At 49.1% G+C, this 21,838-nt stretch overlaps 2 protein-coding genes across 2 annotated transcripts in view; one reads left to right on the top strand and one right to left on the bottom strand.

Annotated features, from left to right (window-relative positions):
* LOC103566289 (leukocyte immunoglobulin-like receptor subfamily B member 3) overlaps window positions 1–14,262 on the top strand; it is a 28,026-nt gene extending 13,764 nt beyond the window's left edge. The window contains 9 exon segments of the mRNA XM_070558456.1: window positions 8,716–9,015; window positions 9,241–9,275; window positions 9,277–9,402; window positions 9,404–9,524; window positions 9,816–10,115; window positions 12,107–12,149; window positions 12,235–12,272; window positions 12,491–12,543; window positions 13,310–14,262. Of these exon segments, the coding sequence (XP_070414557.1) occupies window positions 8,716–9,015; window positions 9,241–9,275; window positions 9,277–9,402; window positions 9,404–9,524; window positions 9,816–10,115; window positions 12,107–12,149; window positions 12,235–12,272; window positions 12,491–12,543; window positions 13,310–13,456 (1,163 nt within the window). The 3' untranslated portion in view covers window positions 13,457–14,262.
* A 451-nt stretch (window positions 14,263–14,713) lies between these two features.
* RPS9 (ribosomal protein S9) lies at window positions 14,714–20,498 on the bottom strand. Its single transcript, XM_008542625.2, has 5 exons — window positions 20,399–20,498; window positions 20,011–20,132; window positions 19,656–19,778; window positions 15,962–16,148; window positions 14,714–14,964 (listed from the first exon to the last, which is right to left on the bottom strand). Exons 2-5 carry the CDS (start codon window positions 20,105–20,107, stop codon window positions 14,787–14,789), a joined length of 585 nt encoding a protein of 194 aa, XP_008540847.1. The 5' UTR covers window positions 20,108–20,132; window positions 20,399–20,498; the 3' UTR covers window positions 14,714–14,786.
* Between the last annotated feature and the right edge of the window lie 1,340 nt (window positions 20,499–21,838).

The raw sequence follows: 21,838 nt of genomic DNA, 5'->3' as shown, positions 1-21,838 counted from the left end.
GAACCGGCTAAATGTAAAGGTGTACACGGACTGCAGGATAGTAGCAAATATCTTGCCTATACGGTCAGGGGACTGGAAGGAGCATAACTGAATGGAGGAGACAAGGATATCCAGGAAGGAGCCATGTGTATGGACAGATGTACAGGACTGGGCTCAAAGCACTGGATCTTTGAATCAGGTATCGATGTCCCCAGAGAGCCCCACTGTAGACAAGGTTCTTAACAACCAAGGGGACAGGTTGGCTCTTTCAGCACATACTAGCCAGCCTCTGCTCTTCATCATCCCAGTGTTTTACAGAGCGGCCTATGAAGGACAGCCACTGTGGGAGAGATGGAGGCTCTTGATGAGCCTGGTGTCATGGACTGCCTTTCACTGAGAGTGATGCAACTACAGACACTGATGGATGGCCATCGTTTCAGCAGCGGAGACCAACAGAGAGTCCTTAATATGGTATCATTCCTTATGGAAGCATCAGACATGTGGCTGCAAGTTGATTTCAGCCCTGATGGAATGGACACTGATTGAGCCTAACTAGCACGTATGTGTGTGTGAACATTGAGGCATAAAATGTGCCCCCTTTAAGTGTGTAGTTTGATCACCTTTGACAAATGTAGAAATTCACGTAACAGCTACCACCACAATCAGTATACAAAACTTCCAAAACTCCTAAAATTCCACAGTGACCTTTTCAGTCAACCTATGCCCCCCAACCCCAGACTGAGGCAAACAGCAATCAACTTCCTTCACTAGGTGTTAGTCTTGCCAGATCTGGACTTTCACAGAAATGAAATCATAAGGCATGTGCTTTCTGTATCTGCCCTCTTTTGTGCAGTAATTTTTAAAAAATTTGTTCATATTATTGATATCTCACTTTAGTTCGTTTCATTGCTGTAATAATTATTGATATTGAACATTATTTCATGTGTTTACTGGTCATTTAAATCTCTTCTTTTGAGAAATGTCTGTTCAAACTGTTTTGCTGATGTGGGAGGGTTTTATTACTATTTGTAAAAACTCTACTTATTCTACATACAAATCTTGTATCAGATACACACACAATATATATATTTTTTCCCTCAGTCTGGCTTGTTTCTTCCATTACCTAACACTGTCCTTTGAAGAGCAAAAGTTATTAATTTTTTAAACTCCAATTAACCTTTTTGTTGTTGTTGCTGTTTTTGATTTTGTGTCTTTCTGAGGAATCTGTATCTAATCTAAGTTTGTAAAGATTTTCATGAATGTCTTCCATTAGCTTACAGTTTTGACTTTTGCAACTAGATCTATGATTCATTTCATGTGAATTATTGTTTCTGGTGTGAGGTAACAGTCAAGGTTCATTTATTCCAAATAGACATCCAGTTGCACCAGCATCATTTGTGGAGAAGATGATGTTTTCCTCAAGGAAGAACTTCTGTCTTTGTTGAAAGTCAATGGATCGTCTACGTGTGGGTCTAATCTAGGATCTCCATTCTGTTTATTTTTTCTACCTCCTGTCCTTACGCAAATACCACACTGGCCGTTACATTTGTTCCTTCCATAGAAAGTCTTGGTGTAAGAACATGTCCAATTTTATTCCTTTTCAAAACTGTTGTGCTATCACTGCTCTTTTGTATTTCCACATACATTTTAGTATCAGCCTGTCAATTGCTAAAAAAGCTAGGTGGGATTTTCATTGAGGTGGTTTGAATACACACCAGTTTAGAGAGAGCTGATATCTTAACGATATTGATCCTTTCATCAATAAATATGGGATACTGCTTCTTTTTTTAGTTCTTTAATTTCTCTTAGCTAAGAATGATAGTTTTCAGTCTTCAGATCTCACACCTCTATACTTACATTTCTCCCTACATGTTATGGTCTGGGGAGCTATTGTAAATAGTCTTGTATTTTAATTCTGCTTTCCAATTGTCCCTTGTTAATTTACAGAATAAAATTCAACTGATTTTTGAATATTGATCTTATATCTTGAGAACTTGCTCCTTCGCCTCTTAGTTGTAGAAGCTCTTTGTAGATTCCTTGGGATTTCCTCCACCTGATTATACGGATTGGGAATAAAGACAGTTATATCCCTTCCGTTATGCCTTCTATTCCCTTTCACTTGTCTTACTGCACCGGCCACTTCTGAATAGAAGCGGTGAAAACATCATTGCCTTTTTCCCAATCACAAGGGAAAAACATTCAGTATAATTTTAGCTAAGCATAGGTCATAGATGCTCTTTATCTGATTAAGGAAATTCCCTTCTATTCCTGTATTGCTGAGCGTTTTATTTATTTGATCCAATCTTTGTGTGCATGTAAGTATGTAAGGATGTGGTTTTTCTTTGTCAGTCTCTTAATGTGGTGGATTGCGTTTATTGAATTTCAGATGCTGAACCAGCCTGGCATCTGAGCATGAATCACACTTGGTTATGATGATTGTTCTTTTCCTATATTACTGGGTTTTATTTACCAATACTTTGGTGGGGATTTTGACATCTATGTTCTTGAGGGACATTGGTCTGCACCTTTCTTTCCTTGTACTGTCTTTGTCTGATTAGTGTTTGGAGTAATCCTTGCCTCATAAAATTGTTGCAAAGTGTTTCTCTCTCTTCTGTTTTCTGGAAGAGAATGTGAAGAATCGTATTAATTCTTCCCCAAATGTTTGGTGGTACGTGCCAGTGAGACCACTGAGGCCAGGAATTTGCTTTTCTGGAAAGTGTTTTAACTACAAATTCAATTTAATGTTTTTCAAGAATATCAGATGATTTCCACTTCAGTGAGTTTTGGTAGTTTGTGTCTTTCAAGAGTTGGGCCATTCTATTTAAGTTGTCCAATTTATGGGCACAGCGGTTTTTGTAGTAGTATTCTCTTACTATCCTATTAATTATTAATTGATTAAAAATAATCCTATTTATAGTGACATTCCATCATTCATGCTAGATGTCGGCAAGTTGTGTCTTGTCTATTTTTTTCTACCATTAGCCTTTCTAGTGGTTTGTCAATTTTATTGGTCTTTTTAAAGAATCAGCTTTGGATTTCATTGATTTCTGTTCCTGTGTTTTGATTTCCAGATTCATTGATTTCTGCCCTCTGTTATTATCATACTGTGCTTACTTTGGGGTGAGTTTGCTCCTCTTCTCCTTGTCTCTTAAATGGAAGCTTAGGTTAGTGATTGGAAACCACTCTTTATTTAAAATGAGTACTTTCTGCTCTTCTCTTTCTTCTAAATTCTGCTTTGGCTGCACCCCACAATGTTTAGTATGCTGTATTTCATTTTTGTTCAGTTCAAACTATTTTCTGATTTTCCTTGAGTCCTTTTTGCCCCATGAATTATTTAGAACTGTCTTGTTTAATTTCCAAATAGTTGAAGATTTTCCATATACCTTTCCAGTAATAGATTTTTACTTAAATTCCATTAGGATCAGAAAAGAAGTGATGGATGATCACTTCTTTTAATTCTTTTAAATTTGTTAAGCTTCATTTTAAAACCAAGGATATGGACTATCATGGGCAATATTCCATGTGCGCTTGAAAAGAATGTGCATTCTGCTGTTGGTGGAGTTTTCTCCGTGTGTCAATTAGATCAAGTGTTGATAGCGTTGTTCAGGTTTTCTGTGTTCTTGTTGATTTGCCATCCATTTGCTCAAACAATTACCAAGAGAGGAGTGTAAAATCCCAGACTACAGTTGTTGAATTATCTATTTGCCCTTTCATTTCTGACAGTTTTTCCCTCATGCATTTTGAAGCTCTGTGGTTTTGTGCATACACACTTAGGATTACTATGTCTTCTTGGTGAGTTGAATTTTTTATCTTTATGTAATATCTTTCTTTATCCTTGATAATTTTCTTGTTCAAAAGTCTACTTTACCTGACATCTTTTATTGTTCTGTCTCATATGGTAGCCACTGTGGCAGATAGAATAATGCTGCTTTCTCCCAAATTTCAATGATATCCACACCCTGATCCCTGAAACCTGTGAATATGTTACCTATGGGGTAAAAGGGAGTTTGAAAATGTGACTAAAATAAGTATTTTGAGATAGGGAAATTTTCCTAGGTTATATGGGAGAGCCCGAGGTATTCACAAAGCTTCTTGTAAGAGGGAGACAAAAGGGCCAGAGTCAGTGGTAGGAAATGTGATGGGGGAACCAAGAGGCTGCTGTGATGGAAGGAAGTGGTCAGGAGCCAAGTACAGCAGGCAGTCCCTGGAAGATGGAAAAGGCCAGGAACCATTTCTCATGGCAGAGCCGCCAAAAGCAACCACCCCTGCTGACACCTCAACTTTACCCAGTGACTGAATTTTTACTTCTGACCTCTATCACAGTAAGATGATAAATTTGTATTGTTTAAATCCACTAAATTTGTGATTTGTTACAGCAACAATGGGAAACCTAGACAGCCACTTAAGCTTTCTTTTAATTAAGGTTTGCATAATATATTCATCCTCTTATTTTTAATAAATTTACATTATTGTATTAAGTGAACCTCTGGTAGACTGCATGTAGGTGGGTCTTACTTGTTGTTGTTAATCTAATCCTAATCTCTGCCATTTAATTGTGTTTGCACCATTTATATTTAACGTATTATTGAAAGTTCTTTTAAGGTTTATCACTGTATTGTTTGTTTTCTGCTTGTCCCTATATTGTTTGTTCTTCAGTGTCCCTTCCTTGTCTTCTTTTGGCTTTTTGGAGTACTTTTTAGTATTTCATTTTAATTTATCTGCTGATGTCCTAACTGTAACTCTTTGCATGTTGTTTCTTAAGTGACTGTTGTAGGCATTATAATATACACACCTAACTTCACAGACTCCACAAAGAGTTAACATTTTATGTCTTCAAGAGAAATGGAGAAGCCTTATCCCCGCATAGGTCCTTTCACCCTCACCCCTTCACGCTGGAGCTGTTCTGTGTATTACATCTACAGACATAAAAACCCCACCAGACAATGTTAACAGTTTCGAATTGGACGAAACCAAACATATTTTAAAGAACTTAAAGGAGAAATATATGCTATTACATTTATCTAGATTATTTACTATTTTTCACTCTTCATTTATTCTTGAGTGTCCAAGTTTCCCTCTAGAAGTATTTCCTTTCTGCCTGAAGAATTTACCTTATTTCTTTTAGAGCAGGTCTCCTTGTGACAAATTCTCTCGGTTTCCTTTCTCTCAGAATGACTTCATTTTGCTTTCATTCCTCAGGACACATTCAGAAGAATTCCAGGTGGCTCTTCTTGTCTCTCAGAACTTTCACATCTTCTGACCTGGACGGTTTCTAATGTGAAATCTGTAATCATTCAGATCATTTTTCCTCTGTGTTTCATGGCAATTTTCTCTGGAAATTTGTTTTTTTGGGTTTCACTAATTTGATTATGATTATGATGTGTGGGCAGAGTTTTTAAAGCTCATCCTATTTTGCGTTTGCTGAGCATCTTGGACGTATAAATTTACGACTTTCAATAAATCTATGAAATGGTCAGCTTTTATTTTTTCAAATATGTTTTTCTTCATTAATATCAATCTCCTTTTGCTGCAGGATCAATGATATAATTTATCTCACAGATCCCTGAGTCTGTGTTCATTTTTTTTAAACTTTTTTGCCTCCGACCCGTGCTCTCGCTCAGTGCCTGGAGAAAGAATCCACAGTATGAGATGAAGAGCTCTGCTCATGGGAGGAAGGGGCAATAAGAAGGCAGAAATGACTCAGAGATTTTGAAGGAAAGTGATGAAGAAAAAGATGGTGCTGACTTTAGAAACAAGGAAGTCAGTGAAGGGAAGTGTTTTGAGGAGAAGAAAACCCTCAATCCCACGTTGGGAGGGAGGGCTGTGATTTCTTCTAAGAAATGGTGATCAGCCCTCTAAGCATCTCCCCAAGCCTCCTTCTCCCACAGGGTCATCCTCCCTATGAGGGCCCCATTGGCTCCTCCAGGCACCAAGGCAGAGAGAGGATCAGCCCTCAGTTCTTCAGTCCCTTGCACTTCACATTCAATCGTCACATCCACACCACCACGCCCCTTGAGTCCTTATTAACAATATCACAATCCACCACAAGAGTCAGGAGGTCTCATCTGTGTCATCACATCAGCCTCCTTCCTGGTCTTTCAATCCAAGCCCGCACTCCTTTCTCCAGTTCATTTCTCTCGCTGCCTCCAAAAGGTTCTGCTAATAACCCTGTCTGGTCTGATCCTGTCCTGCTCAAAACTCTTCCTACAGTTTCCATCTTCAAAAAAATACAAGTTGCACCATCTGATGTTCAGGGCTGTGAATGATCAGGCCTGAGCTAAACTCACCAGCCCCAGCAAACACAACTCTCCTCCTCAACCAAACTCATCACAGTTAACCACACACACCTCCAAACACACACACACCAACTGAGCTACTTAACAATTCTGTGCCTTCCTCGGGCTGCTCCCTCATCAAGTCTGCACCTAGCTGACTCCTTTCCAACCTGAGGGACCAAGAAGCCATCCTGTCTCATTCCACTCAACTGCAAATGTATTTTGTGTTATAGGTTTTTGCAAGGGTTATACGAGAAAACCACATAAACGACTTCAAATACTGATCAACACACCATCCAGGGGCCAGATTACTGTTGGAGTTTTATTATCAATAGAGCTAATTATCAATAGAGCTTTCCTGCTTTACATTTCTACATGGTGGTAGTCTTTTTAAAACAGAAATATGGGGGCTGGCCCCACGGCCAAGAGTTAAAGTTCCGCACACTCCACTTAGGTGGCCTGGGTTGGCAGGTTCAGATCCCAGGTGTAGACCTACCCAACTCATCAGCCATGCTGTGGTGGCATCCCACATACAAAGTAGAGGAATATTGGCACAGATGTTAGCTCAGGGTAAATGTTCCTCACAAAAAACAAACAAACAAACAAAAAAACCCAGACATATGTTCACCCTGTCTGTTGCTTTAAATCTTCCCATTGCTTTAAAAGTAAAATCCAAACTACTTGCACGGTGCTCAAGATCCTGTGGGACAAGGCCCAGCCTTCTCCTCATTGCTCTCAATTCTGAGAACAGCTCAGATCTTTGTAGGCAAGGAAGCCCCCACCACCACCTCTGGGCTAACCCCTGCTCACGCCTTGGGTCACTGCTTCCCCCAAAAGATCTCTCACAACCAAGGCCCACGGTGCAGGAAGTCTGTTATTGAATCTCATTGTCCCCTGTTTTTTTTTCCTTCTTCTTCCAACTTGTATTAAAACAAGACTACAAGTGAATTGTTTGCCACCTAAATATTTGTAATGTCTGTCTTCAGTCATCCGAACCCTTGAGTCCAAGGAAAGAATCTGTCAGCTTCACCAATGACCCTCCAGCTCTTGGCACCGAGACCGGACATGGTAACTGGTCAGTAAATATTGACTGATTGCCCGGCTGATGAAACAAAGGAAGAAAATTTGCATTTACAGAAGCTCAGCAAAGGGAAGTTCTTTGCCACAGGCCACAAAGCCCCTATAAGAGGGAGAGTCAGCGTTGGCACTGAAATGGGCTGGCTCCCAGGCCCTGTCCTGCATCGTCCTCTACTCTCATGTTCTGGGATAAGCGTCTCTCTGGATTCATTTGGCATAAGCCATAGAAGCAGAGTGTGTCTGTGTGCAGGGACTCAGATCTGGTCTGGAAGGTCCCCTGGGCCTGAGGTCTCTGCAGTCCCATCCTTCAGGGAGAGCAGAGCACGGCCCTGGGAGGGGCTGTTCCCCTTCCTGTGAGAAACTGCTTATGAGGAAACCATGACACAGAGACTGGATCTTGTCACATCCTGGTCGTCTGTCTGTCCTGCAGGGTTCTGTGGACTTTATAAGTCGTCTGCACCACTGGGGACCATGGGAGGCAGCATCAGGAACGCAACCCTCACTGCCCTCCTCTGCCTCGGTGAGCTTTGGGGAAAAGAGGAGGGATAGTGTCTGCTCCCCTCCCAGGTCTTGATCCCTGAGACCCAGGACTCAGGAGGCTCAGTGGGGGCAGGACTTCTTGGGGGAGGACAGACGTGCTCAGTCCTAGGTCTGACCCCAGTGCTCAGGGTCCCAGACCAGGCCTGGAGCTTCTGTGTGCGGGTTGGGGGATGTGCCCTCACAGGGGACTCTTTTCCAGCGCTGTGTCGGGGCCTGTGGAACCAGGTACAGGCGGGTGAGTCCTCCCCACACCTCCTGCTTCAGCCCAGTGAACGCCCTGGGCAGGTGGAAGGAGCTCAGAGGGTCTGGGCTGAGGTGACCAGTCTGGGAGGGGCCTTGATTGACAGCCGGGCAAGCTGAGGGGAGAAGGTCTCCGCTGACACTTCAGCTCTGATTTCTTTCCAGGAACCCCCCCAAAACCCTCCATCTGGGCTGACCCAGGCCCCATGGTCACCCGGGGAAGCACTGTGACCATCTGGTGTCAGGGTTCACTGCAGGCTGACGTGTCTGTGGGAGGTTACAGCCACGGGCAAAAAGGCCTAACAGGACTCCAGCAACAAGACCAGTTTCTCCATCGAATCTATGAGCTCACAGACTGCAGGGCTGTATCAGTGTGCCTATCACATCCGCAGGAACAGGAACGGCTGGTCAGAGCACAGTGACCCGCTGCGCCTAGCTGGTGACAGGTAAGGGGGAGGAGCCAGGTCCCCTCCCACTGTGGGCTCCTCCTCACAGGCAGAAGGAAAGGAGTGTGGGCTCAGGGGACCTCAGCCCTCACAGTCCACACCCGGGGCGTGTGAGCTGACGGTCGCCTCTCTAACACAGCTCCCTCCTTCTCCCTCAGGAGTCTACAGCGCACCCTCCCTCTCAGCCCACCCAGGCCCTGTGGTGGCATCAGGAGTGAATGTGTCCCTCTTGTGTAGCTCAGAGGTCACATTTGTCACTTTCCATCTGCTGAAGGAGGGAGGAGCTGATCCTCCCCGACACGTGGAATCGAGGATCCATCATTGGAGGGAGCCGGCTGTCTTCCCTGTGGACCCAGTGAACACCTCCCATGGGGGAACCTACAGATGCTATTATAATCCCCACTCCTACCCATATGTGTGGTCACACCCCAGTGGCCCTCTGCATCTTGAGGTCACAGGTGAGGGGTCCCCTGACCCACCTCTTTCCTGGGACCCCAAAATGACTAACCTAAGCTGTGCATCCAGTGGAGCCCTGGGGGTGACGAGGGTTGGTGACTTGACCTCCTGGGTCCTGAACCACAGAGCAGGATGTTTGGGGGTCGACCAGTGAGAGCTCTCACTGTAGCCCCAGTGGGCAATGTGGGGTGTGCGTCCCCTTCGATGCCACTGTTCCTTCTCTCCAGGTGTGTACAAGGAGCCCTCCCTCTCAGCCCAGCCTAGGCTCGCTGGTGCTCTCTGGAGACAACCTGACCCTCCAGTGTCGCTCAGAGGCCGACTTTGACAGATTCGCTCTTACCAGGGATGAGGGACTCAGACCCCCGCAGCATCTTCATGGGCAGCACAGCGCCTGACTTCCCCTTCGGCCATGTGAGCCACACCCACGGGGGCCAGTACAGATGCTATGGTGGACACAACCTCTCCTACGCGTGGTCGGCCCCGAGCGCACCCCTGGACATCCTGATCATGGGTGAGGAGCCCCATGTCCTGATCGTCTGCCCAGGGTGCTGGGCCTAGGGTCACCCCTCGTGGTGATGGGGTCCAGAGAGAGGGTCCTGGAGCAGGGACTGAGATGGGGCCATGGTCTAAGGAGAGGGAGTGAGAAAGGCGGAGTGAGGCTCCAGGAGATAAAAGACAGAGAGGAGCTGAGAGGGGGTCACAGACAGAGTCCTTGGAGAGAGGATGGTGGTCTTCAACTCCGGTCAAGGGCCGTGTGGGGAGGGGGCAGCTCTCTACACATCACAACATTCCTCTCCCTCAGGAATGTACAAAAAACCCTCCCTCTCAGCCCAGCCGGGGCCCTCAGCGTCCTGGGGAGAGAACGTGACCCTGCAGTGTCGCTCTGAGATCTGGTTGGATACCTTCCATCTGTCCAAGGAGGGGTCACCTGCTCCTCCCCAGCTCCTTCGTCTGCAGGACACGGCCGCCCCCTTTCAGGCCAACTTCACCATCGGTCCTGTGACCTCAGACCACGAGGCGACCTACAGGTGCTACGGTTCAGACAGCACCTCCCCCCACCTGTTGTCACTGCCCAGTGACCCCCTGGAGCTCCAGGTCTCAGGTGAGGAGGCCCAGTGGTGCCCCTTGTGTCCTCACGGTCAGTTCAGGGTCTTGTTCCCAGGGGAGATCTGGGCTGGGATGGGAGTGAGGGGGTCACAGAAGGCAGGTCAGCCAGAGGGGAACCTCCCCTCTCAGAGGGATGGAAAAAGCCGAAGCAATTTCCATTCCTGACTCATCCTCATCCTCATCCTCATCCCTGAGGTCCAGATACATCTGTGCTGAGTGGAGACAGCTGGGGAGGACTCAGGGCTGACAAAAGGAGAACAGGCCAGAGGCACCGCCTCCTGATCCTCCTCCAGTGTCCAGTCCTAGAAGCCCCTCACCCAGAGACAGAAGAATGTTGCCTAGAAGAGGCTGATCCCCAGGGGACCAAGACGACCCGCTCTGACGTGGCTTGTCTCCCAGGGGGGCTGAGTTGGGCAGAGATACGGGGAGCCATGGGGCTTCAGGGGCTGTGAGGCTGGGCGGACAGCAGATGGAGCATCATGGCAGAGGGAGACGTTGGCACCCAGCCGAGGGCAGTGGCAGCCAGGCTGAAGTGAGGAGAATGGCAGCCCCCCTCACCTCCCGTCCTGATCTGGCGGTGGCTCTGAGAATCGGCCCCTCACCCAGAGTCAGGCACAAGGAGGGGTAGGTGAGGGTCTCTGTGGGGAGGTGGTGCGTGGGAGGGGCTCAGGTCTGGTCTTGGCTCAGTCCCTTTCTCAGATGGTGACCTGAGGAAAGTTCCACCTTCTCCTTGGGACCAGTTTCTCCGATTGCGCGGTCCAAGAAGGCTGCGTGGACAGAGTGTGGGGACAGAGACGGTGTCTGAGCTCTCCTCCACACGCTCAGGGGCGCAGCCCGTCCAGGAGGAGCCGTGGAGTTGGGGCAAGGACACCCCCGGGTTCAAACACCAATGCTGCTACTGCCCACCTGTGGGATCTTGGACGAAGCACACTGCTCTCCGAGCCTGAGGGTCCTCTCTGCACAGTAGGCCTCCACCATGCCCCTCAGAGAGAAAGCCCTCAGCCTGGGGCCTAGCCCCGAGAGCTCAGGGAGGACAGCCGTCCCTCCTGCCCTTCCCAGACGCACACACTCCATGTGCACACAGGCCCCCATTGGGGGTGCCAGCCCTCTGCAGAGTAGGGGACGGACGTGGGCTGGGAGAGGGGGGTGGGGGAGGGATTGTGTTTGCAGGACAGGTCTCTGCACTCGTGTTCTGCCTGGAGAGTAAGGGGACAGTCATAAAAAATGATAATAGACAAAACAAGGGAACCCACCGTTCTGGATTCCAGTCCCAGCTCTGCCACTTCAGGCTGGGTGACCTGGGAACATGATTTACCTCTCTGTGCCTCAATTTTTTTCATCTGTAAAGTAGGTGGTTTGCAGATGCTGCATGACTGTTGCAAGGGTTAGAGATGAACGCACAGACCCTAGCATGTGTGTGGCACACAGTAGGTGCTCAATTAAACGTCATCATTGGCCTATGTGTGTCGTCACTCGTGCCCAAGGTTTCCAGTGGTACCTGAAGCCTCTGATCTGGGTCTCAGTGGCCTTCGTCCTGTTGCTCTCCCTCCTCCTCCTCCTCCTCCTCCTCTTCCGGCACCGGCGTGAGGGCAAACACAGGATGTCGGGTGAGTAGGGAACAGGGTGACCCAGGTCACAGGAGGACGTGGGCTTAGGGAACCAGCCAGAGGGAAGCCAAATAGAAGGGAAAGTCAGCCTAGAAAAAGATTCTTTGCAGCATTTCCCAGTGAGAGAAAAAAGAACTGATTAATGTCAACATATACACCTAAGTATTCTGGAGTATTCTTTCAGCTTCTTCACTTATGAAATGTCTGGAAATACATACAAGTTTAGCTTTTTTATCATTTAGAACTGCTTTCTCTTGAATTCCATATGGCGGTGGGAGGGAATTACCACCCTTTCAGTTCTTAGACCCTCCGCAGATCTTAATGCGGCCCTAGGGGAGGGTTCTGGATGGGTTGGAGGCTGATTTCCAACTTCCTGCAGTGGCTGCAGCGTCAGCGCCTGAGGACAAAGGCCTGCAGAAGAGGTAAGACCTCTCCTGAAGACCCCCAGACTCCCACCCCATCCCAGGGCCCCTCGCTGCCTCCTAACACTCCTGTCTCCTCCCCCAGCTCCCGCCCACCTGCTGAGGTCCAGGAGGAGAACTTGTGTAAGGGGACGAGGGGCTGTCCTTGGGGAGATGGGCCCAGAGAAGGGGGCAGTGGAGACTGGGGATTGGCTGGAGGGGGTTCTGGTCTTGGGGGTGAGAGTGCAGGAAACTGGTCCTATGCGGCCTTAGCCAAGTCACTGACCGTCTCTGGGTCATGCCATGTGAGATTTCAGGGACTCTTGGCAAAAGACGGGACCCACTTATTCTGTCCCCACCAGATGCTGTCATAAAAGACACAGAGCCCGAGGAGGACAGACAGCTGGACATTCAGGTGAGCTCCCTCTAGTCCTGACCAGGACACCTACATCTCCTTGTTCACACCCTAAATCCAGTGGAAACTTCTCCCTCACACCACTCAGCCTTTGCAGCGTCTCCCTTCTGGAAGCACACGGCTATCTCCAGCTGCTGCAACCTCACGCTCTCCTTGGTCACCTATGCTGGCCTCCTCTGACCTTTGAGCTCAGGTGGAGCTGGCAGGATGAGGGTTAGGGCTGAAAAGTCTGTGCCCTGCCCAAAGGGGCTGAAATCCAAGCCCTGGGCCTTTTAAATCCGCACAAAGTGTCCTATAGCCCAGCTCAGCTCTCGGTTTTCTGTTCATTCTCTTTCCCGTCTGTCCCACGGTTGTGTCAAACCCACTGGGCCTCCAACGTAATGCAGGTGAAGATCGGCTCCTTACACCACAGCAGGCTCAGCCAGCTCACCCCAGTGAATAATCTAACTCCCTTGTAGGGGTGCTTGGGGTCTGACTGTCCCTTCATGTTGCTGGCTCCATGGCCAATTCCTGTCTCCAGTCCGGACCTCTCATCAGCACCAGACTCACACTTCCAACTGCCATCACAGGCGTTGAAATTTCACATCCATCCTCCCTCAGACCCCAAAAGACACAGACTGAAGGAGAGGCAAGGGTAGAATCGAAGAGCCCACCCCCACCGCCACTCACTGACTCTAGTAGGGCCCTGACGACGACCCCCAGAGAGTGTTTTTCCTCCCCATCGCCCTCCACCCCAACCACATGCCTTCCTCTCGCCCAACTCTAGGCTGTGACATCTGAAGACACCCAAGACGTGACCTACGCCCAGCTGAACCACCTGTCCCTCAGACGGGAGACAACTGCACCCCCTTCCTCCCCGTCAAGGGAGTCCCCTGATGAGCCCAGCATGTACGCTGCTCTGGCCACCCACTAGCCCAGGACAAGACGTAGACGCCACACTCCGAGGAAGGGGCCTGCAGAGACCCCAGAGGGCACTGGAGCTACCCCCAGGGACACCCATCTAATGAACTCCAGCCCCTTGGAGACTTAATGTGGGCCATCAGGAGCTTCTGGGACCTTGCCGCCTGGGATTCCACCAACATTACAAAACTGATCTTAGTCCCTACTAAAGGACCCCAATGACTGCAGGGATCCCATGGAACTGCTCAAGGCCATATCACACAAATGGCAACCTTGGGGTGCGAGGAGGGGAGGGCCTACCGCCCAGCCCTTCAGCTCAAGGACTGGAGTCTTACGGAGGCTTCACAGCAATTTGGCAGCGTCAAGGGATCCCGAGTCTCTGTGAAGCTGGGTGGGCACTTAATTGAGCTGAGCCCAAACGCCCCCAGACAGGGACCGACCACAGCGTGCAGGGAGCGGCTGCAATCGCTTAGGGGTTGCTCAATTCCAAGTGTTTCACATTTCCTGAGACCAAGCCCCTTCTTCCTGAGGCTTTTCAAGCAGCAGAGAAAAGGGAAGCCAAGCCTGCTCCCTCTGATCATGTGTTCAGAAATTCCAAATGCGGGGATGGGGGGCGGGCAGGTGCAGGGAACCTCAGAAGTCCCCAATTAGTCCCCACTAATCTGGACTTACTATTTCCCACTTCACTGAACTCACATCTTAGGAATAAAACCAGGAACTTGCCCATCAACCACACCCTAAGCTTTGAAATCAGCCTACAGGTTTCATCAAATGCTCCCCACCAAAAATGCAATTAAAGTATTTCATCTTCACCAGCAACTCCTCCCTGGTGGGCTATCCTTGATGGGCTCAGTCAGAAAGCCAGGGCTCAGGGTTAAAGGGCCGGAAATCCAGGCTGGCCCTTACCTTCACTTGCTCCTTCCTCTGCCTGAAAACTCCTCCCCACCCCCACATGTAAATGGTGCGCTGAGAATTTCCTTTGACTCAAAGAACTTTTCCCTAACACTTCTCCCAGCTGTGATATGAAGCGGCATGTAAAGATGCTCTTTTGTTCACTACAGTAGCCCTCCCCCAAATGGACAAGGACCACCATCTAGTAGGCAGTCACAAGTATCTGAACACAGAGACAGCCAGCCCCTTGCAGCAGGAGGCGACACTCGGAAGGTATGACTAGGCTTGAGGTAACCTGGTCAGGGACCCACCGGAGCTGCTTCTCAGTGCAGAAGGCGCTGTGCAGAGCGGAAGGGAAAGACACCAACAAACACCAGTCCCAAAGCGTTGATGCTGCTTTATTATCCGACTGGAAAACTAAACACTCCACCAGCCCAGCAGAGGCTGTGGGCTTAATCCTCCTCCTCATCATCACCAGCTCCGGCCCCGCCCTGGCCCTTCTTGGCATTCTTCCTCTTCACGCGGCCTGGGCGGCCACCCCCATAGGGAGAGCGCAGAGAGAAGTCGATGTGCTTCTGGGAATCCAGGCGGACGATGAATGATGGGATGTTCACCACCTGCTTGCGGACCCTGGGGGGCGGGGGGTGGCAGGTGAAGGGGACTGGAGGAAACAGGACCCCACGCCAAGACGAGACCCCACTCTACTCTTCACTTGTGCTTTGCAGCTGGTATGGCTGGTACGGCTGGTACTACAGCTGCAGTGACTTGAGTGCCACCAAGGGGCATTCCTGATCTTGTGGACTCCCGTGCTGCTCGGGGGGGTTTTAGGGCATCACCCAACTCACAACCGCTTTGAGACAAGTTTTTTGTTCACATTTTACAGGAGACAGAAATTCAGAGGTAGCCCACCGAAGACCACAAAGCCAATGAGGTGAGGTGGCAGCGTGTAAACTCAAACTCATGGGTCACAGGGCTAGTGAAGGGCTGAGGCAGAAATTCAGTGTGCAAATATACCTTACCCTCTTACTGCAACTTCCCCCAAATGGTGCCCATTTTACAGAAAGGGCAAGTTGAGTACCCAAAGACTCATGTGCCCTCTGATCTCTTCATTGCCACCCTGACCAGCCAGGCTCCTCCTACAGTCCCTGGCATTCGAGTGTCAGACCCTGGACTGTGGGGAATGAACTCGCCAAGTTCAGTCTTCACAACACTGCACTTCCCAGTGAAGTGCAAGAATGCAATGATGATGAGGATTTGGAATGAATTCACAAGTGGGCCCAGTAGAGAGCTGAACCCACACAAGCCAGTCGCAGCCCAATGACTTCTCTCAACTGGCAACACCAAGAGCTATTATTACCTGTCCAGCTGCCTGCACGCCTGGTAGAAGCCTTCGCAAGGTGTACGGCTCAAGCCGCAGTGACCCTTGCGCTGGGCTATGGGGGGATGAGGCTGCCCCCAGATCCCCCACGGGCTGTTCGCAGGGGGGCAGTCTGTACCCTCAAGGGGAGCTCACACCTTTGTCACCTCCAAGGGCTGCATAGAAGATAGGGACGAGCAGGCTTAGTGAGGGGAACCATCAGAAGGGATGGAGTAGGGGAGGACTCAGGGAGCCTGTGAGAGCTAGTACCTGATGTGGCGCTGGCGGATCAGCACTCGGGCGTGGTGGATAGACTTGGCCAAGCCCAGCTTGAAGACCTGGGTCTGCAGGCGCCTCTCCAAGAAGTCCTCTATCTTCAGACCCAAGATGTAATCCAGCTTCATCTTGCCCTCGTCCAGCACCCCGATGCGGACTAGTCGCCGCAGCAGAGCATTGCCTGATAAGAGGGGAAGGAAGCACTGATTTGGGGTTCTGGCTGACCTCAGACTTCTTTGAGTGCAAATCCTCCTCCTCTTAGTAGCGCCATATCATGGTCGTCCGACGAAGTGGGAAGTCAGAGCTAATTTGATACAGAACTCAATGTACAAGCCACTGGGAGACTCAGGTAATCCTCACATCCCCTAAGGCACATTACTATGATTATATCCACTTTACCAATGGGGCCAGGTGACTACCCACCACTGTGTTATCACCTGAAAAAAGGAGAACTTCCCTCGGAGTTGACAGCAATAAATGAGATAACGCCCTTCAAAGGACTTGACACTGGGCTGAAAAAAGTCTAAGACTGGGCATGTTTAAGCTCAGTATGTCATTCATTTAACCATTTTATCTGTGGGAGCTTCCACTAAAAAAAAAGACGGCGTGTATATAACCTAACAATGCACGGCATAAGTAATCCAGCAGATGTCAGCTTCTATCTTTAGTCCGACAACCGCAGGCTCAGGAGGCCTTGCCCAGGGTCAACCGAAGCCCATGGTTCCAAACACTACTCTGCCCTGCCCCTGGGATGGTGGGGACAAGCCCCTACACGCAGGCTCACTGTGCTCATCTCCACACAGCCTCATAATCAACACCCTGACAGTGGGGTGAAAGCCCAAAACGTTCTTCCTTAGAAAGGATTAGTTTCACTTTTCGTGAAGTGTCGTCTTATCTTCAGTGACAGCAAAACAAAATCCAAGCACACTTCATAAACAACGGACCAGCGTTACTGGGCTTGTCCAATATCCCCGGCACCGTTGTCCCCCAGGGGAAGCGTGAAGGAAAGGTGGCTGCCTTTGTGAAGACAAAACCTCCTGGCAGAGTGAACGGAGGGAGGGGGCTGGAATCACAATGAGACACACGTTACACCTTTCCCAGCGCCCCAAACGGCAACATGGCCCCATTCTTTGCTCTAATGAATGCTGAACTTAAAGACTTAATGATATTCCAATATTAATACAAAACTATATCCAAAGGTAAATATAAATGAGTTTGGGATTATCTACCAGTTTGGACATAGCGTGCCTTTTTTCCTTACAGTATAAAATAGAAATCTGACAGTAATTCAAAGTTTAAAACCTTTTAGAGACTCTTGATAAAATAAAACCACTATTATTAAAAAAAAAAACAAACTATTTCACATTTACTATTACCCATCTATATCCTTAAAAAAGAACAATGAGGAAGGGTCAACTATTCCATCAATATAGGAAAAGCCCTATCAGATATGAACACAAAATTAATTTTCAATGCACATTGATAAACTTATCTTCAACAGGAGCACGTCCAATGACTGAAAACGGTGACAGGGCCTCCACTTGGCCAAAGCATTAACAATCACATTTTACAAATGTCAACCAGTGGGCACCGCTGTGGCAAAGAGTCCTGGTCGTTATGGCAGGCGGCAAGCATTGCAGTGCCTTAGTTTCTGACCCGAAAGATGGATATAACACCTGTCCTTCTTAAGCTGCTGTGAGGATGGAGTTCATACCTCTAAAGTGCCTGAATGAACCGCCAGCCAAATGTTGGCTGTAGTGAGAATGAGTCTTTCCAACAGATGAGACTCACAGAACCTTCTTGCCCAGAGTCGCACACCTCAGTGGGAAAGGCCAGGCTGTACCAGAGGCAGAGCTCGCAGGCTCCTTCCTGTCCTGCGCCTGAATGGCTTCACTTACTAGAAAGTGTACTACCTGAGCTGCTGCCTTCCCCTTGCTGCTTCCACTTCTGCCCTGGAAAACCACAGATCATCCCTGGACACCTGCTGCTCAAGCCCGCTTGGGTCATCTCTTTGCCCCATGATGGGTTATCATCTAACTACAGACTTGAACAAGTTTCACTGTGATTAGCTGTCTCTTCAGAAAGTCCCCCAGACCAGAACCAGCAGGCGCCTGGCCTCACTCCGGGAGAAGGCCCCACCCAGCATCAGCATCCGTGGGGCAGCAGACTCTGGAACTTTGATGAGACTGTCAAAGGGGTTCGTTTATGAACAAAATAAGAATGAACACCTCTAACATTCATGAGCCTAGAACAGATCTAAATGCGATAAATTTGTAATGGTTAAACAGCACCAAGCCTTTCTTGACCTCTGATGCAGACAACCACTCACGCTTAACAAGGCTCAGGTGTACAAGCACTTCCTTCCTTAGTCATGGGTTGGGAGGAAAATCACACTAGTAACCTGACTGAAATTTAAGAAAACCCTGGTGCCTGAGGGAGCCAGGCCTCCCGACTCCCAGCCCCTCTGCTTTTCACCACAAACCAAGATTCCCTAAGCTCAGGCCACAAGTGCTATCTCAAGATGACAGCTGTGAGGTGGCATATTTCACAGGTACCTAAAAACAAGTTTCAGGCACTTTAAATGAGTAAATTGTAAGATACGTAAATTTTATCCCCATAAAAGCTGTTAAAAAGGAAACAAGTTACAGATCCATCGACAGCCCGACTTCACAGCTGTCGGAACTACATACTGTACACACATCTCTTCCACACCCAGGACACACTCTCACCAAGTTAAGGAACTGCTTAGTTTACTTCTTACATTTAAGAGACTGTTTCAAGTTTTGGTTCCATTCCCTAACGTTCCTCAAAAATCATCTCATTCCATCCCTGTCACTGAGTTCACCTGGACTCCAGAGCCTGCCCTCCGTCCCACTATGGTGGGAGGCCTCTCCAACCATTTGCTAACGGGTAACACAGTGATACAACTACCCCTACAAGGCTGTCAGGTGAAGAGTTTAGCAAAAGACATTCAGCAAATCCTTACAAGACATCGGCTATTTTAATCTCACCGCCACCTCACAACCTCAGAGGCACTATTAAAATTTGAGTGTGATCATGCCAATCTTTGCTCTAGAAAGCCCTCCATTAATTCCCCCACCTCAAAATTGAAATTTAAGACTTTAAGAAGAAATCTTAAAAAAAAAAAAAAAGACGGTAAGTTCTGTTACATAACGTGTATCTTACCACAACCTTTCTTAAAGCCTCAAGTTGCTATACAACCTGCATCCCCTCCCTGAAATGTTCTTCCCTGAGACATGCACAGGTCCCCTCCAGTTCAGGCCTCTGGAGACGTCACCTCAATGTGCCTGACCACCTTATGAAAGCAGGCAATGTACACCCCCGAGCCCCCTCCCTGCTGGCACCACCAGACACTTCAGAAACTTCCAACAGGACACTTAAGGAGAACTGCTCTGCTCCATTTTACACGGCTACAGCCAGGTGCCCAGGCTTGCCGGACATTATGAATCCTAATTCTAGTCAAGAATAAATCTAAGCTCCGAAGTCACACACACGAGGAATAGGGCAGAGATTTGGATCCAGACTCACTTTCCTACCTCACGATTCCCACTGAACTCCCAGGTTTAAAAGCTGGCTCCACCCGCTCAGTGTGACACCTCCGATCACCGGCCCAGCGGGCCTGGCAGAACCGCAGCCCCTCGCCCCTCTCCTGCGGGCTCGCACGCACCTTCAAACAGCCGCCGCGGGTCTTTCTCGTCCAGCGTCAGCAGCTCCCGGGCGGCCTTGCGGATCTTGGCCAGGGTGAATTTGACCCTCCAGACCTCACGTTTGTTCCGGAGCCCATACTCGCCTGCAGAGAGAACGGGGGTGTTGACGGGAAAACCAGCTGAGTCCCCCGGACGCGTGCAAAAGCCGGACTGGCGGCTTCGGGACACTGAAAATCTTCCCAAACCACGAACGGTCCCGAACTTGGGGGAGACGGAGGGAGACAAGCTGGAGGACCCGAACAGAACCAGCACGTGCGCGGCCTGACCCACGTGCCGGGCCTCCCTCGACCCCGAAACCCTGCCCTGGCCACACACCGATCAGCTTCAGCTCTTGGTCGAGGCGAGACTTCTCGAAGGGTCTCCGCGGGGTCACATAGGTTTTGCGACAAACCCAGCTCCGGGCCACCGGCATGTTTGCCCCGCTCGCCTGTTTGCGCCTGCGCAGAAAGGAAAGCTAAGCTTGAGTTCCGGTGGCGCCTGCGCAGTCCCACAACTACGTTAGAACCTCGTGGAGCCCAAAGATCATCTCGCGAGAACCGTCCCTGAAAGTTTTATAATTAGTGTAACTCAACCACCACGTTGCGGCCTTGTCCAACCACCCTCACCTCACCCCCAAACTCTTTACCGTACTCTTCAAAGCTCACAAGACCCACGCGACCGTACAAGCCACAAGCAGATTACAAAGCAAGGCTGCACAACCCACCTGAGCGCACCCCCTTGTAACCGAGAAAAAGAAACGCCACAGCCTCCGCCGCGCTCTTATAGAAACGCCGCCGTTTCGTGACGTCATCACGCACGGCGAAGACCTGCACCAATCAGAAAAGGCGTTGACGGGCGGAAAAGCAGTCGAGACGAGAGGTTGGGCCAGAGTGGCGTGCTAAACTGGGAGGACCACTTCTCTTCCAGACCCGGGCTCGCGGAGCCGGTGACTTGAGAAGAGAAGAGCCTTTTCTGCTCCCGGGCGGTGACTTAGTCCCGCCAACTAACCTCTGAGTTCGGTATAATGGCTTAGTAGACCTTCTAGACCGCAGCCTTCTCCCATTCCGTGAAAAGACCCCCAGGGCGTTTAGACTGATTGTTACAGGGGTTTTTGTTTGCCTTCCTGCTTGTTACTGGAGAGAGCAGTTTGACGTCCTGCCATAGCCGGCTGGCTTCCTGTGCAGTTTATTACAGATAAGGGGGCTGGTTTCGGGGGCAGGTTGCTGCAGGTTGTGGGTTAAGGTTCCGTTGTCATATAGGGTCTTGTTACTGAGCAAGGGCTGGCCACCCAGTGTGCATAAAGAGCCGCTTATTACAGCATCAGCCTTTGGGAAAAGAAAAGTAGCTTTATTTGCGAGATCTATCTGCGAGGAGACAGGAGGCATGTGCTCTCAGATCTGTCTCCTGATCCGGGGCTTGGGGCAAAATTTATGGGCTGACGGGCATAGGGGTCTGAAGTGTGGAGTTAGATGATTGGAGGTAAGGAGAGGTGAGGTAATTCATGAATCTGCGCGAGCATAGTCAAGCTTCATGGGTCTTCACAGGACTCATGTTCCCAAAATGGTGGTGGTAGTATGATCTGAGGGTGGAGTTTTCAGCCTTTTGACATCAAAAAGGTCACTTATCAGGCATTTGCTCAGGCCCAATTGATGGGTTGATGGTCTCAACTGTCCTGAACTGGACAAGGGGTCTCAATTCCTAAAAAAACACTCTGATTACTCAGTTGACGAGATGGAATCAGTGCAATTGGTCCTAGAGGGCTGATGATTACAGCCTGTTCATTGCCTGTATGTGCAGTCTCTCAACAACTAGAGCTCCGGCCAAGGTCGCAGCTGGGCCGTCTGGCTCCATAGCGTGTGCCGTTCACCACTCCTTTATACTGTTGCTCACCCGGACAGTCAGCTGTATTACCTCCTCAGAGGAGCAGTTCCACTCACTCCTTTCTCCACCACATCACCCTGCTCTAGCCAAGTGCCCGGGTTCAAATCTGGCAGTCACCACTTGCTAGCTGCAATACCTTGGACAAGTTTCTCAACCGTTCTGTGCCTCAGCTTCCTCATCTATAAAATGGGGGTGATGGCAGTGTCTACCTCAGAGGGTTACGGTAACGATTAAATGATGCAGCCTCTGCAAAGTGCTTAGGATGGTGTCTGGCACAAAGAAA

The sequence above is a fragment of the Equus przewalskii genome, chromosome 9 (genome assembly GCF_037783145.1).
Source record: "Equus przewalskii isolate Varuska chromosome 9, EquPr2, whole genome shotgun sequence".
Classification (NCBI taxonomy): domain Eukaryota; kingdom Metazoa; phylum Chordata; class Mammalia; order Perissodactyla; family Equidae; genus Equus; species Equus przewalskii.
The sequence above is the reverse complement of the archived record's forward strand: the minus strand, read 5'-3'. Positions and strand labels throughout refer to the sequence as shown.

Bases quoted from the DNA above. Each gene is read 5' to 3' on its own strand.
- RPS9 (XM_008542625.2), bottom strand. From the start codon at position 20,107: ATGCCGGTGGCCCGGAGCTGGGTTTGTCGCAAAACCTATGTGACCCCG. The intron at 16,149-19,655 runs GTGCGTGCGAGC...CCCTCTTATCAG, and splicing joins CCCGCGGCGGCTGTTTGAAG to GCAATGCTCTGCTGCGGCGA. The intron at 14,965-15,961 runs GTACTAGCTCTC...CCCGCCCCCCAG, and splicing joins ATCCGCCAGCGCCACATCAG to GGTCCGCAAGCAGGTGGTGA.